This window comes from Dryobates pubescens, chromosome 13 (genome assembly GCF_014839835.1).
Source record: "Dryobates pubescens isolate bDryPub1 chromosome 13, bDryPub1.pri, whole genome shotgun sequence".
Lineage (NCBI taxonomy): Eukaryota > Metazoa > Chordata > Aves > Piciformes > Picidae > Dryobates > Dryobates pubescens.
Window position 1 is genome coordinate 30,962,504 of NC_071624.1, and position 16,541 is coordinate 30,979,044.

Here is a 16,541-nt window from a genome sequence, read left to right on the forward strand (position 1 = left end):
GTGCTCCTATAGTTAGGATTCTGTCAGTTTGGGGTTTTCTCCCTTCCTCCCCCCCTATTTTCAGGGGTTTGTGATGTGGCTGTGGAAGGTCAGTCCAAGCTGAGGCTCCATGAGCATGGTTCCTGCAGGGCTGGGACTGGGTGGTTTGTTTGGGATCTGGTTTTTAATTTGTTTGGGACAGGGAAAGCTGCTTGTTACTCTTCAAGAAAGAGTGCAGAGAAGAAATGTCAGACATTTCAGACACTTATTTTGAGCTTAATGGCTCTTAAGAACTGAAATTTTACAGGCCAACAGTTCATGTACTGGTGCCTTCAAGTATATTTTGGGGTGGAAAAGATGAGTAATACCAGTTTTAGAATGCAGTTGTGTAGTTAGTGAATGCAGATGTAATGATTGCATAGCTTGGAATATCTTCACTGAGGTGAGAAGTATTTACATTTAAAAAAACTTCTGTGGCATTAAGACTTTTAAGACTGCAGTGTATCCTCAACAGCTGTTCAGTGAAAATCCAACTTCAAATTATGTGTGGGTGTAAAACCTAATTTATTTGTAGCAGTTTTTGTTTCTGACTCCTTTAGGTACTACAAACGCGTGAAGGGAAGCCGTGTTTGGGCCCTGGAAGCCCATACAGCAGGGTACCAATGAGTTACAAAGTTCTCATGAATTTTGAAGTCCTCTTTAAAATTAAATGCAGGATATAATAGTAGTGTCAGAACTTAGGGAAGATGTGCTTCAAATCATCCTACAGAGGCTGTGTAATTTCTGTACTGCAGCAGTGTTTAAAAGCTTCAGACTGGGTACGTGGATTTACACTCGGCTTTATCTGGAGACCATTTATGTGCTCGGGGTTTCCAGGCTTGGGTCTCCCGTTTCCTGCTTTGGAGAAAGGAATCTGAAACATCCCAAGGTTGTGTGTGTGGGGTGAGGAGCACTGTTTGTCTGATAACTGGTGAGGGTGTTCTCTGTAAACCACTGCTGTTATGCCAGCCCTGGGTTGTGTGTTTCATGGTTTGCCTTCAGGAAGTCGGGGCAGGTTAGGGAGAGCTTCCAGCATGGGGCAGGTTAGGGAGGGGCTGAGCTTCAGTCTGATAACCAAGTGCATCAGTTCAGTTTGTTTCAGCAGTAGCTGTATTTTCAGATCTTGCTGGCTTGGATGTACTTTGCTTTCTCTGCTGAAGCTACTTCAGCAGCATGTCATGGACTTTGGTGCATTGGCTTGTCTGGAAGGGACTAAGGTCCTGGAAGTCACCCAGAATTCTCTTGGGTAATGGACTTCGGCCAAGCAGTGTGATGTGGCCAAGAGCAGTTGCAGCATCCCTTGTAGGACTACTTGCATGCTTTTCAGAGGACTGAATTCAATCCTCACTTCACTTTTGGGTTGAACTTCTCCTTGTAGCATCTCCACAATTCCAGCCATGCCGAGATACTAAAGGTAGCTACAGCTGACTGCTGAAGCTGTTACAGTGCATGAGGTTTGCAGCTGCCTACAAAAAGCTTTGTTGCCTGTTCTGCATGCCCTGGCTTGGAACCTTCACCTGATGCTGTCCTTGCTGCAGGTGTAATACTGATTTCCCATGTAATAACATAATACTGACACTTCTTGAAGTTACTGGTTCTGTACCTCCTCAGCTGAGTGCTTGGGACTGCAGTGTGCTGGTGTTAGTTGTTAATTCCTGTCTCTGCTGTCTGCTTTTTGATATTTTTGGGAAAGTAGGAGGCCACTTGGATGACTCCAGAGGAAGGTAAATGACTTGTTCCTCCAGGCCATTGTGGTTGCAGTAGATCTTGTAGTTTTACTTCAGTATTTCTGCAGCAGACAGAACTACAGGAGCAGAGGTGTAAGCCCCTGTGTCTTCTACGCTGTGCAGAACTTGCCAAGGTGAACCCTGCATCTTCTTCCCTATAGAGGCAAAACTGGGGAGAACATCTCAACTGAGATGAGAATTTTCCATCCTCATCTCAATGTAAGTACTGGGGTGGCAGGCTGTTAGCCTTGCAGGGTGGGAGAGCTCAGGCCCAGATGTGCAACACTTGAGGAGGTGAATTAAATCCTGGGGTTCCGTAGAGGCACAGAGCACCTCCTGCCAGCTGAGCAGGGGCTGCTTGGTGCTGGTGAGTGGAGAGCCAGTGAAATGCCTCCTGCCAGTTGTTCTGGAAGGTAAGTCATGGAATCAGCAGTGCCTGGGGGCAAGTGGGAGGGACAGGTGTCACCCTCAGGAGAACTGTTGTAACTGTTGTTTAAATTAAACCCTTAACGTCTGATTTTTCAGCACAAGGTTGTTTGAATCAGCAACTTCTTGTCCTGCTTTACACAGTTGGTAAAGAGGGAGGAAGGTCCTGTCAGGGTTCCACTGCTCTTTGGGCTCTTCTGGGTGACTTCTTGTGGAGTGGGACAAGAACACAAAGATTTTCTGAGCTCACAAAAGGGGAAATCTGCAGAAAGATTTAAATAAATGTCCCTCAGCTACTTGAAGTAAAGCAAGTAGGGACTGCTTGGCCCCAGAGAGTTGCTTGGTCACTTTTACAAGGTGGCATTAATTACACCAGGAATTGTCTGCTTCGGTGTCCTGCTCTCCACGTGCACTCAGCTCTCTATCAGAACCTGTTGTTTCAGAGGTGGGTTTTTTCCACACCCCCCCTCTTTTTGCACACAGGTTTTTGTTGAATAATTGTGAAGGGTTCTTTGGTTGTTGAATTCTAACTAGTTTCACAATGAAGTTGTTTTCCCTATGTGCTGTGCTTTGAAGTTTGCTATCGGTGCCCTTCTGGCGGTACACGAAATGCACATTGGACTTTCTTCTTCCTTTTCCTTGGCCTACACATTAGTGGAGTCCAAAACCAACAATAAAATGGCAAACTCATTGTGCCTCAAACAGGACTGAAGCTGTTGACAAAAACTTGAGTTGTGTGGATTGGGCTTGACTTCACAGCTGGTAGCAAACAGCAAGGGGGGAGATGCTGCTGTTAATCTTAAACAGAGCTCGCTCCTCTGCTGCCCGTGCAGGAACATCCTGGTACCTAAAGGTCATGATTTCCCTTTTGGCTTGGTTTGTTCTTTTTTTTTCCCCCTTTGTTTTATAAGAAGCAAATTAGTGGCCAAATGTTAGCTGCGAGTACGCCTCTCTGTTGTGGGTGTTCGCCTGGCACACGTTGTGCTCCTTGGCCTTGCGAGGATTTCTGTGCGAAGCGGGGAAGAAATTCCCTTTGTTCTTTTTTCCCCCCCTCGAAACAAACAATAACCAACATCTGAAAAAAACTGGTAATGCTTTGTTTTAATGATGATGATTATTATTTTTAGGTTTTGTGTGTGTGTCCCTAAATCTCAGGAATGTTTTAGGCAGTGAAACAGATTTCCCTTCAGTGATCTCAAGGTGCGTGGCTCTAGGGTCTTGTTTAACTCATTTCTTTATCTCCTTGCAATCCTAGGTATCTATAGCATGAGTGGCCTTAGTGAGTTTGTTGAAGTGCACATTTGATTTTACTTTTTTTTTCTTATTTCCTTTTCTCCTCAAAGGTAAATTTTAAGATGGAAGAGAATAAATAAATATATAACTATATAACTATATAGAGATATTTAGAAACTTGGTTTGTGGTGCACAAGTTCAGTGTTGGATCGCTAACTAACTGTCGCAGGTACCATATGTGTAAGGTTGGGTTTTATTTCCCCTCCCCCTTTCCCCCTCTTTCCTGTCTGTTCCTTTCTTGGGAAGCAGTGTTGCCATGGTAACTCCAACTTCACCATTTCTTTACTACTTAATGATGTGAATGAACTCTTGGAACATTTTATCGAATATTACCGGGTTCAGTACTATTTTTATACTTTATTGACCTACAGGGGATTTTAATTTAAGAGCATTTAAAAAGGCAGAGGAAAAAAAAAAAAAGAAAAAAGGAAAAAAAAAAGAAAAAAAGAGGAAAAAAAAGGAAGGGAAAAAAAGAAAAAAAAAAAGTATAAAAAAAAAAAAAAGAAAAACAAAAAGACAGGAAAACAGGTTTAAAAAAAAAGCTGTTGCTTGAACTGTCTGACTGTGTAAATGGAACTACTTACACAAAGCCACCTCTCAACCAGAATCTCCACCCATAGTGCCACATCCATTTCTAGGAGAGTTATCTTGATCATTTGGAAGACCCACCCTACCTTGTCGTGTCAAGACTTTGTTTCGTAGCCTACTTCTCCCAGACTGCAGTGCCCAGCATTTGTTTGTAACCATCAAACCATACTCTTGTTTGTAACCAGCATTGTGATATTCTGTAATTGTATTGCTACAATGAAATATTGACCTAATAAATAGAGTGTTCCCGCAGCTGGAGCTATCTGCCTTCAATGGGGTGAAAACCTTCCTTTCAACAAGCGTCTGCCCTCTTGCTGCCCCCTCACAGAATCCTGTGGAACTCCAGCACGGTGTGGGGTTTGGAAGGGACTCTTCTTGCCCAGGTCAAGGGAACCTGATGTTGAAAGCAGGGGTATGAGGTGGCACTGCTGGTTTTGGAGGAATTAACAAACCAAGCTGGGTAAAAGCTGCCTCCCAGTAATGAGTTTCTGGTTAGTCTGAGTGAAGTCCAAACCCTGACATCAGCAAGGACCATGCTCTTCCTCATACTATGGAATGTAACCACTAATCCCCTCAAACTGGCCTGAGGTGAGCTGCTGGAGGGAGCCTGGATTGTTCCTGGGAGGGCTGGGTGGTTTTAACTATGAAGAGAAATGCTCCCTTGGACTTCCTGAAGTGTGGGGAGCTCCTTCTGGCTGGCTGAAAGACTTGTGCAGCTCTGGTGGGGAAGGCTCATGCCCTGGGGATGTCCTTCCCAGGGTGACTGGCTCTCGATGCCTCACTGCTGCCTTCGTGGGCAGCACAAGTTTTGTTCGTTGCTGGCATCTTTCTGCTTCCTGTGGCACAAAATGTGCTTTACTCTCCTGAACCTAGTGGTCAGCAGTGGTCTCTGCTTCTGTCTTTTTAGGTTGTGGCTTGGTGGGGGGAAATAGGTTTTCATTCTTCTCTTTCTCCTTCCTTTTCCTTCTTTCTTCACTTTCCTTCCCATCCTCCCTTCCCAGTCCTTCCCCACCTCTGTCTCTCCCCCCTTCCTTCTGTCCTCCCCTCTTTTTTTGTCCCATGTGTTTGCAGAAAACCAGTTTGGGTTATGCATTAGCACTTCATAAAATGCATGGCAATGTCACTGTCCTTAAGAGCCCGAGCCAAAGTGGTGCAACCCTTCCATGTATTCCCTAATGCTCCATTTGAATGGGAAAGAGCAAACAGGCCCAGCCAGGAAACGCACTCTGAGCACTGCAAGCTGCGTGGCTGTGCAAATCTGCCACAGCAGCACCACTGCCCAGCAGCTTCCAGGATCAAACAGCAGGAAACAACAATCCCTGTGATGCTGCAGGAGGGGCACTGATGCATCCTGCAGCTTATCCCAAGGGTTTTCTCTTTGTGCCTTTGGAGCAGGCACCTCTGAAGGTGAAACCTTTTTGCCCACGTCATCAGGGCAGGAATCTCTCTCAGGTTATTTCTGAGGGAGCTCAGTTTTCCTTGAGAGCTTTCCTGTCTCTTCTAAGTCACCTCACGTCCTACAGGAAAAATTGGAGAATAATCCAAGTCTGGAGCAGGCTTTAATCTTGCTCAGCTCTGTCTTAAACAAGTGTGACATTTTGAGGGCATAGAGTGTTTTTTCTGATGCAGCTGCACACGCTGCTCCGTTTGGCTTACAGAGAGCGCGCCGCAGAGGTGCAAAACCTCGAGGTGAAAACACTTCTATTATGCTAAGAAAATTCCTGGTGCTTTGCAGCTGAACCAGGTCTGCAGCACGCCAAGTGTCTGCTCTTCTGCACAAAGAGCCCCAATGCAAGCAGCAGGATCTGTTGCCCAGTGAAAGCAGCACGCAGCATCCTCCTTCCCAGCCTCCCGGGAGCAGTTTCCTGCGCGCTTGGCAGCGGCACTGCAGCGGGCAGCACAGCCAGGGAGGCACTCGCTTGCCAAGGGCTGTGGGTGGCAGCCAAGATGCCATTTCAAGAGGAAATCTGTTGTCTTGAGTCTAAAAATGGCCTTGTGTTATCTGCCCTTCCAAAGGGATCTAGAAAGGTATTTTTATTTTGCTAGGATTCAGATCTGAAGGCAATAACTAAGGCCCTACCCAACCATCTCGAGACCACACCAGGGCAGAACCTCCCTAGGCCTGCTGGACACACTTCCGTTGATGCAGCCCAGGATACCATGTGGAGGGGTTGTGTTTGAGTGGAAATCAGGGGGGAACAAATCCTGCTCTCAGAAGAGGGTTCCTGCCCTAGCAAGGGAAGGAGCAGCTGCCTGCTTCCTCACAAACACTTCCCTTCCATTTTGGGGGCTGTGGAGTGAAGTAGTAAAGGTGAGTCTGACACTTGGGTATCTCTGAGCAAGTGCCGGTGCACAGCTGTTAGGCAACTCCAGGACAACAATAAATAAGACCACAGGCTTTAAACCAGTGTAATTTTCATTTTGCTTGGGTTGAAGCTTGTTGCTAAGATGCTGCAAGGTATTTCCATGTTCTGTAGTTTCAGGAAACCATGGAGACTGCCTTTACTCCCTGTGTTCTCTTCAGGTGATGCTGCTGTATTCATTGATTTCTGTTGACCTCTGAAGTTGTCTGGGAACCTTAAAAACAAAACAAAAAAGCCCACAAGGTAAGTGGAAGGCACAGCTCCTCTGAGAAGCTGTATCTGCCACAGGGGCTGATGTTGGTGTGCCCAAGATATCCTCTGGGTGGATTCAATCCTAGAAGTGCATTGTCACTAGAAATACATAGGAGCAGCAGGCTGCTTGTGGAGGCTCCTCAGCCAGGCTCTCAAGCCACCAGCAATCCTGAACTTTTGTTGTGTTTATTAGCTTTCAGTTGCATTAAGTTTTGGTGTTTCATAGAATGGTTTAGGTTGGAAAGGACCTTCAAGATCAGCCAGTTCCAACCCCCCAGCCACGGGCAGGGACACCTTCCACCCGCCCAGGTTGCTCAAGGCCTCATCCAGCCTGGCCCTGAACTCCTCCAGGCAGGGAGCATCCACGACCTGCTGACCTGCTCCAGCAGCTCCATGTTCCTCTTATGCTGGGGGCACCAGATGCTCTGGGTGGGGTCTCATGAGAGCAAAGCAGAAGGGCAGAATCCCCTCCCTCATCCTGCTGGTCTCGCGTCTCCTGACACAGCCCAGGACACAGCTGCCTCCTGGGCTGCAAGTGGCCATTGCCAGCTCATGTGGAGCTTTTCATCAACTGCCTCCCCCAAGTCATAGAATCATAGACTTAATAAGGTTGGAAAAGACCTCAGAGATCATCAAGTCCAACCTATCCCCCAACACCTCATGGCTAACTAAACAATGGCTCTGTCACATCCAAGCCTTTTTTGAACACCTCCAAGGATGGAGACTCCACCACCTCCTTGGGCAGCACATTCTAAGGGCCAATAACTCTTTCTATGAAGAGCTTTCTCCTCACCTCCAGCCTAAACTTCCCCTGGCACAGCTTGAGACTGTGTTCTCTTGTTCAGGTGCTGCTTGCCTGGGAGAAGAGACCAACCCCCACCTGGCTACAACCTCTTTTCAGGCAGTTGTAGAGAGCAAGGAGGTCTCCCCTGAGCCTCCTCTTCTCCTCCAGACTGCTCTCGAGCCACTCCTCTCCCAGCCTGTATGGGTGCTGGGTGCTTCATGCTCTTCGTGTCTCTGGTGCATTTCCCTGCGTAAGAAGTGGCTGGGTGGTGTTTCCCTGTTGTTGGAGGGGAGCAGACAGGCGGAGGAGGACTGCCTGGAGCCTCACAGCCGGCAGCTTTGCGTGGGACTCCTGCTCAGCCTCCCAGCTCATGCTGTCTCGCTGCCTCTTGACTTTTTAGTTTGTCAATTTGGGTTTTAAGTGCTCCCTCTGAGCTGTTACATACCAGATTGGACTTTTTTAGAGGTAAATAGAAGGACTGGGGAGAGAAGAGATGGAAAGCAAGCTGGTTCTGAGTGCATGAGAACTCCCACAGGACATGTGATTGCATTTTAGAAGCTTGAAAATAGGCTTACGTGGGACAAATCCTCCTTCCACAGGCAGGCTGTGGCACCTGTTTGTGGCAAAGCCCCAACTCATCAGCAGTTGCTTCTGATGTCTCCTTTACATTCCTCTGGGATCTGCTGTGCAGGAGTAAACAGGCTGCAGTGACTCTGGCCAGCAAACATCCCTGGTACAGGTTGGGCTGCATTTTTGCATCCAGAAGACAAGCAGGGGTGGCTCTGCCAGGGTGGGCCCAAAGGCAAGCCACAGCTATGTGTGAGCAGCCAGCTTGCTAGCTAAAGGCACACTAATTAACACCAACTGACGTGGGCCAACAGAGGGATGTCTTCTCCTTCCTTACTACTGCCTCATGCTGTAGCAGCTTCTCTTGCTGCTGCTACCCTACTCCCATGTCTGAAAGAGCAGTTCACCCTGCTTGACTCCTCTACTCCACCACTGATCACACCTTCACCTGCTGGTCCTTGTGCAGCAGTGCCCAATGCAGGTGGCTCTACTCCTGGACCATGCTTCTCCTGCTTGGTGCCAGCAGTGGCTACGTGAGTACCTCTCACCTCTCATTCTTGATGCTGGGTGGTGACTTGGTGGCTGTGTTGCTGGAGACTGTCTCTTTGAGCCAGCTTCTCCTGTAGGTCACTTGTACCTCTGGAGAGACCCCAGCTGATGTAAAGCTGCTCCAGTTCCCTTTCTCTGGGGCTTGGCAGTGAATTTGGATTTTCTGAAGGGCAGCATAGTTGCTTTAAAACAAAACCAAAACAACATTTTAAAGATATTTGTATGAGCAAACACCACACCTTGACTCATGCTTGGCCAATTAACTCTTGCTTAACCATGGTCCTGTGGGGTGGCAGCAGCAATGAGCTGAGAGATGACTACTGCCTTCACGAATCCTCACCCCAGGAAGTGTTTGTTTCTCACAGCTGAGATCCAAGGCTCCATCTCACCCAGCAGTGAGTCCTGCTGGCCTCTGCAGAGCTGTTTTCTGTGCTGTCTCTGCTCCCCTGTGTTGACATCCAGCCCAGCTCAGCTGTTTGTGCAGCTTGGCTTACCCAGCCCCTGAAACCGTGTGCTGGGTCCCAATAACCCCATGCAACACTACAGGCTTGGGGCAGAGTGGCTGGAAACTGCCCAGCAGAAAAAGGACCTGGGGGTGCTGGTTGACAGCAGCTGAGCTTGAGCAAGCAGTGTGCCCAGGGGGGCAAGAAGGCCAACAGCATCCTGACCTGGATCAGGAATGTTGTGGCCAGCAGGAGCAGGGGAGTGATCATGCCCTTGAACTCTGCACTGGTGAGACCACACCTTGAGTACCGAGTTCAGTTTTGGGTCCCTCACTCCAAGAAGGACCTTGAGAGGCTGGAGCAGGTCCAGAGAAGAGTAACAAAGCTGGGGAAGGGTCTGGAGAGCAGGGCTGGGGAGGAACAGCTGAGGGAACTGGAGTTGTTTAGCCTGGAGGAGGCTGAGGGGAGACCTTCTGCCTCTCTACAACTCCCTGAAAGGTGGCTGGGATGCGGTGGGGATTGGTATCTTTTCCCTAGTATTAGGTGGTAGAACAAGAGGAAATGGTCTGAAATTGAGCCAGAGGAGCTTTAAATTGGAGATTAGGAACAATTTCTTTGCTGCAAGAGTGGTCAGGGATTGGCACAGGCTGCCCAGGGCGGTGATGAGTCCCCATCCCTGGAGGTGCTCAGGAAATGTGTGGCCATGGCATTTGGGGGCATGGTTTATTGGCCAGTGGTTGAAGGTTCAACTCCATGACCCTGGAGGTCTTTTCCAGAGCCAGAACAGTTCCATGCTTCTGTAAAATCTGCAGTTTAGAGCAGGATCCCTTCTCAGCACAGCAGCGAGAGGACTGTCAGCTCTCAGGCGCTGTGGGCAGACGGCTGGTGGCAGACGGTGCCGTTCGGTGACTGCGTTCCTGGCAGGCTCCGGCGGCGTGTGGAACGGGAGCTGGCTCTGCTCAGCCTCGCTGCCCCGAGGTGGGTGCTGCGGACGGGTGTGTGCTGCCACTGGATGTCACTGTCGCTTTGTGGCACCCTCTGCACCAGGAGCGTGGCCGGGGGGTGGCGGTGGGGCCCTGCGCTCCGCATCCTGAGCTTGTTGGGATGGTACCGCGGAGCGGATGGAGAGCACTGTGCATCCTTCCAGGCTATCTAGGGGGAGAATGGGGTTTGTGCTGCCAGTGCTCATTCAGTTTGACTGTCTTTAAAAGGAAAGCCTCCCCAGGCCCAGATAACCCAGAAGATTTATTTCTTTACTCTCAGAGTGAGGCATGGGGCTGATTTCTGCAGCTTTCAGCAGCATGCTGGAGCCAGCAGAACACAAAGGAAAATGATGCTGTGTTCTAGCTCTAAGCTGAGAAGGGAGTCTGGGTTGGGATTTCCAGCAAGTCTGAAAACAGAGAGTTGGGACCAGTGTGTAAATTCAGATGTGCCTTGTTTGTTTGTTTCTAAATTACCTGCCAGATGAGGAGAAGCTGAGAGCTGGGTTTGCTCAGCCTTGAGAAGAGAAGGCTTAGGGGAGACCTTATTGCCATGGACCAGCACATAAGGGGTGGCTGCCCAGAGGGGTGACTCCTTTTTACCAGGAGTCCCATGGAAAAGACAAGGGGTGATGGGGACAAGTTACTGCTAGGGAGATTCCTACTGGACTTCAGAAGAAAATGTTTCCCCCTGAGAACAGTGAAACACTAAATCATCTCCCCAGGGAAGCAGAGGATTCCCCAATGCTGGACAGTTTTCTCAGCTTGCCAGGGTGCTGGGCCAGCTCATTTCAGCTACACTATCACCTGGGAAGGCTGGAAGAGATGGCCCTTGAGGTGCCTTCCAACCTGGCCTCCTGTGATTCTGTGGTTAATTAAAGAAAAAAAGTCTAAAAGTCCAAACGTGAGGGGAAGGGCCCTGGATCCCCGAGTCCCACGGCCAGTGAGCACAGCTAGCGGCCAGCTGCTTGCCAGCCTCCCTCCTTTAACAGAACTCCCCAACTGGCCAAATTGCCATGCTGACACCCTCAGTCACTCACTAAACACCTATGGACTCGGTGTTTTTATGCTCACTCATCCAAATAATGAGCCATTTCCAAAGAAGCTATTTCTGGGAGGAACATGCCGGTCCCCCCCTGGATCCGCAGCCTGTTGTTTATGCTGCAGCAGGGAGCTGACTGCTGTTCCCTTCCCACAAAGGGTAAAGAAGCTGCTTTGGGGTTTTTTTTCCTTTACTATTTATTATTTTTTTTCTCCCACTTGTCTTGCATAACAAAAGGCATTTGTCACTCGTTACATAACAGGCAGAATTTGTCACTGCTCCTGTCGGCCTTGCTGGCTGCAGGTTGGTGCAGGCTCCTCGGCACACGGCGCAGTGTGACTCATGCTTGTCACCCACCCTTTGGGTTTGTTCCTTTGGGGGTTTGGTTTTGTTTGGGCTTTGGTTGTGGGGCTTTTTTGTGGGTTTGTTGGGTTGTTTCCCACACCCCACCCCACCCCCATAGAATTGTGTGGTTTGGTTCTGGTTTTTCTGTAGGGGAAAGACTCTTGGGGGGGTTATTTGTGACAGGCTGAAAGAATTGGGACTGTTCAGCCTGCAGAACAGAAGGCTCCGAGAGGACCTTACAGCAGCATTTCAGTATTCAGCATTTCAGCAGGGCAGGGACTGTTTAGAAGGGCCTGTGGTGATAGGACGAGGGACAATGGTTTGAAGTGGGATCAGGACAGATTTTGATTGGACATTAGGAGAAAGTTGTGCACAGTGAGGGTGGTGAAATACTGGAACAAGCTGCCCAGGGATGTGGTTGAGTCCCCATCTCTGAATGTGTTTCAAGATCAGGCTCAGTGTGGCCCTGGGCAGCCTGATCTGGTTGGAGATGACCCTGCTGACTGCAGGGGGGCTGGACAAGATGTCCTTTAAGGGACTCTTCCAACTTGATGCAATCTGTGCATCTGAGATGGTAATGGGCAGCTACCCTCAGCTTGTCCTTAGCTAAGGTTGTGTCCTGAGCTCATCTGAGCCTCTCGGTCAGAAATGGAGCTCAGTTCCCCCTCTGCAGCACTTACAACCTCAAGGGAGCAAGAACAACTGTTGCTGCCTGCCTCCCAGAGCTGCCAGTTGCCTTTTTAGTATCTCCCAACTGGGCATCTCAGGCCAGCAGCAGGAGTTTGGGTTTGGGTTTTCCTCTTTACAATAGCTTTGATTTCCTCATTGCTGGGGTAACTTTTTAGAGCCTAAAAAAGGGTTCTGCTTTCCTGTAAAGTGAAAACAAGACCTGTGTGGTCAGCTTCCCCCCTTCTCTTTAGCTGGAGGAGAGCTGTTTACCTGCCCTTATCACTGCCAGCTATCAGGTGAAGCAAGCAGTGTCCCAGTAACCCAGCAAGGTCTCACCTACTGCTGCTTTCTAATTTACTCACCACAAGTTCCTGGTTGACTCCTTCCTTGGCTTTCATTGTAGATCTGGTTTTAATTCTTTTTTAATACACTTCTTAAAGTATGTGTTTCTTGTGGACCTTTGAACTTCCTGCTGTACTCAGCCTTTGCTCAGGAGATATGGTTATGGTTGGCTATGAGTGTGCTTAAATGAATTAACCCTTTGGAGTCCATGCTCAGGGGAACTATTCCTTGCCGTTTCCTCTGGTGGCTGATGCTCAGGCACAGGAAAGGGCTTTGGCAAACACAGGATTCACCTGAGCTGGTCACCTGTTTCAAAGTTTAACTCCTGTGCCATCAGATAAAACCATGGCTCAGACTTGATCTGTGAAGCATGACTGGAAACAAGGCATCAACCAACAGCTCCAGAAGTTGTAAACCATGCAGCTGGAGACACCAGTGCTGGCCAGGGCAAGCTGTGAGAGCTCAGCGCCTGTCTGATGGTAGGAACTGGCAACACCTGTAGCATTTGTGCCCTTCTGTGAAACAGGCTTCTCCTCTGACGTGCATCAGCCTGTGCAAGCTGTCCCCTCAGCAGAACCCCCTCACAGGGTATTAACTTTCCTGTTTGCTTACCAGAAACTTAGCCATTTGGTTCTTCTTGCTGTACCTGTGCAGCTTCTGCAGTTGCTTTGCATCCAGCTGTGAGAAGAGGGAGACAAACTGCCACAGCATCCTGGGGAAAAGACAGACACGTGGCTTGTGTGAGTACCAGCTTCATCCTCTTCCTCATCCTGTTCCCCATGACTGCTGGCACACCTTTTCCACAGCTTTCACCCCACCTTCTTCATTTTTTCTCCCTAAAATGTACAAACTTCTACAGACCTGCTCTTCCCTAGGCACAGGAAGGATCATCCAGTAACTCAGGTGGCCACCCAGGAGCCACCTCACCTGCAAAAGGATGTTGCTGATCACACTGGCCTTGCACTGGGCAGGATTAATGCCTCGTGGCCTCTGCTGGAGTCACCTGCCAAACCAGCGAGTCTTCAGCAGCTAGAGCAAGCTATGCAAGTCTCCTCTGGACACCCAATCTCATTTCCAGAGCCTGCAAATGCAGCTGGTGTCTAAATGCCTGCTGGGAGCACTGGGAGCATCACCAGTGTGGTACCACTGGTGCTGGGAAGAGCAGAGCCTCACCTCTGCCAGTGCTCAACCTCTGAGGCTCTGCAGTACTGCTGGAGGAACAGATCGATGCGGTCTCCGATTATGGTCAAACTTTCCTTCATGTGCTTCATTTTCTTCTCTCTGGGGAGGTGCTGGGGCAAATGCAGCTTCCTGAGGGACTTCTTAAAGGGTCTCAAAAACTCCTTGCACTGCAAAGAAAAAGTGTAGGCAGAGGTGTTCAACACCTGAAACCCAGGCTCACTGAATCAGCTGGTGAGAGAGCTGGCTGGGAAGCACTGGAGGAGCTTTGTCTTGCAGCGTCTTTGTGTGGACATGGAGGGGCTGATGTGGGTCTCTTGCAGGACCTCTGTTGCCTCTGCATGTCCCAAGGTTGGTGACACCCCAGCTGAGGCGTGTCTAATCATAGAATGGGTTGGGTTGGAAGGGACCTTAAAGATCATCCAGTTCCAACCCTCCTGCCACAGGCAGGGACACCTCCCACCAGCCCAGGTTGCTCAAGGTCTCATCCAACCTGGCCTTGAACACCTCCAGGGAGGGGGAATCCACAACTTCCTTGGGCAACCTGTGCCAGCATCTCCCCACCCTCGCTGGAAAGAATTTCCTCCTAATCTGCAGTCTAAATCTAATGTGACTTTAAAAGGGAATTGAAGGATTTCAAGACTGGGGGTTCCTTTTGGACATGGTAGGGCCCAGGGTCTAACTTTGAGGCTACAGAAGAGCTGCTGTTCCTCAGGGAGAAGCAAAGGGAACGGGCTTGCTGATGTTCTCATGCTGCTGCTTCCTGGGGCCAGACCTGGGATGTGCTGCAAACGTTTGCAAGGTCAGGGGAGCAAAGACTGCATCTGGATGCCCTCCCTCTTGACCATCTTCTCTGTGCTGTGTCTGGCTGTGACAGGGGCTGTGTGGTTATACCATGATGCAGCAGAAGAGGGAAGTCAGGTCCCAGTCTGAGGTGAGGCTTCGTGGCTGTGGTGCAAGGGATGCAGAGACACCAACCCACGGCAGCCAGGGAGCACCTGGTGTCGTGTGAAGGGACAATGTAGCAGCAGCTGCTTGAGAGGCCAAACAGTGCCTGTGAAATGTGATTGTTTTGGTGCTGCTTGGGGATTTCTTTTTGGTGGTTTGTTTGTTTTGTTTCGTTTTGTTTGTTTAAAATGAAAGTGTGGTGTAGAGATGGCAAAACCCCAATCAGGCAAAAACATTCAGGCAAGGAATAAAGCCATGGGGAGGGGGTGTCTCATCCTGCTCTTCTGCTTTTCTCCCTCAGCCAGACTCCTGGGGTTTCTTTGCTCCTTCTCTCTCAACAACCTGAGGTGCCACCAACTTTTTCTGCTGCTGAATTCCTTTCAGTATCTTACAATTTTAAAGGTGTCCTGATCCAGGCCATCTGCAGAGCAGATGAGTGGGGTCTTGCATGGTGGAGCACTCTCATCACCTGTGACAAAGCTTGCCTCCTTCTCCATGCCAGCCAGATCCTTCTCTGGGCTCTGCAAAGTGCCAAAGCCCACAGGTTAGTCCTCCAGTTCGTGCAGCCCTTCCATCCTCCTCCTAAAATAACTGCCAAGGACCAAGCCAGTCCTGAAGCTCAGAAGCATTTCTCTTCCTGCTAAATCCTTTCAGGCTGAGGTTTGAGAGGTGCTTACTCAAGTTGGGTATTCCAGGATAATTAAAAGCCTGTAAGAATTAGGTGCCTACTTGAGGTCCCCTTTGGAAACCCTAGCTCTAATAAATTACAAGGGTAAGCAACGGCCACTGGTTCCTAATGGCATTAATCAAAGGCAGGCTGGCAGCCGCTTGTTAAGTGGCAATCTGTGGTTACAAAGGGCTCATTGTAGTGCCACGTTGCTCCAGCCCCAGCTTTTATTGATGGACAAGGTGCTGGGGCTGACCTGCTGCAAAGCCAGATTGAAAACCAGCCCCAATCCTCAGCCACTGAACCTGCACCTTCCTGCTCCAGGGAGAGGGATGTTTTCTTTTGCAAAGGGCAATGGCTGCTTTCCCTGTGTCAACATTTGTGTAGATAACTCCTGCACTCATCTTCTGGGAAGCAACATTTATATAACTGACACCAGCTCATGTTGCCTCTCAGAACTTGCTGAAGCGTGTAGGCAGAGAAGTCCTCTCCTCTCTGACATGCTCTGCTCCCCTGGGAGATGACTTCTCTGCAATTTTGATCCCAAGCCACATTTCAGAGGTGAAACTGAAGCTGGATTCTGCTTTGGTCTCACTGTGTGCCACCTCCCTCCTTGTCCTCACCTGGCTGGCTGTGCCATCTCCACTGCTGCCCCTTGCCCCGGATCCTTCCACTTCATCCTTGAAGCCTATGTCCTCCATGGGACACAGACTCCTCTCCCCTGAGGCCTCACTCACACCAGCTAGGAAGGGAAAACTGCTGTGGAGCTGTTTGGACCAAACCGCGCTGGGTTGGTGACCAAGGTAACCAGGCTGCCTGGACACCGGTTCCGAGTTCTGCCAGCCATGGAGACTGCTGGGTTCCTCCAGCCCCCCACAGGTGTGAACCTCTGAGGCAGAGCCACCTCTCCACATCAGTTTTGTGGTCCTAAAGACAGAAAACACTGGGCAGAGAACCCACAGCTCTATGATTTTTATGGTGGTGGTCAGGATGTTCAACGAGTCAATGACTCCTGTGGACAGTGGGAGAGAAAGGTCCTTGGCTTTGCCTGCACCATAGGAGCTTGGTGAAGCCTCTGGGACTCTGGGTTTGCACCTGCAGAAAGTCCACCTGTAACTGTGCATCAGTGCAGAGCTTTTTGGCCTCTGGATGTGGTGCAAAGGGCAGTTCTGAGTCACACATGTGCTGCATTGGCTATCTGTAAGTGTGGGTGCAGCTGCTGGTGTGAGCAATCACATTTTTCCTCTGCAGCTTGTGCACCAGCAAGTTCAGGACAGGCCTTTCTCCTACTCTCCCAGTGCTCCCAAGACAGGGATCAAAGAGCCTGGCTCACCTGGGGCTGATCTCTGTGACAGGGGC

General features: G+C 49.6%; 1 protein-coding gene across 1 annotated transcript; it reads right to left on the minus strand.

The window, feature by feature from the left end:
• Positions 1-8,569: 8,569 nt before the first annotated feature.
• Positions 8,570-15,883, minus strand: CHCT1 (CHD1 helical C-terminal domain containing 1). The gene is made up of 5 exons (XM_054167009.1): positions 15,806-15,883; positions 14,908-15,036; positions 13,562-13,737; positions 13,001-13,100; positions 8,570-8,749 (listed from the first exon to the last, which is right to left on the minus strand). The coding sequence occupies exons 1-5, from the start codon at positions 15,881-15,883 to the stop codon at positions 8,570-8,572; spliced, it is 663 nt and encodes a 220-aa protein (XP_054022984.1).
• Between the last annotated feature and the right edge of the window lie 658 nt (positions 15,884-16,541).

What these genes read in the sequence shown, in the direction of transcription:
- CHCT1 (XM_054167009.1), bottom strand. Translation starts at nt 15,883, where the DNA reads ATGGAGGACATAGGCTTCAAGGATGAAGTGGAAGGATCCGGGGCAAGG. An exon ending in GAGATGGCACAGCCAGCCAG is followed by an intron (nt 15,037 to 15,805) that starts GTGAGGACAAGG and finishes GGCACTTTGCAG; the next exon opens with AGCCCAGAGAAGGATCTGGC. An exon ending in GAGGTTGAGCACTGGCAGAG is followed by an intron (nt 13,101 to 13,561) that starts GTGAGGCTCTGC and finishes TCTTTTCCCCAG; the next exon opens with GATGCTGTGGCAGTTTGTCT.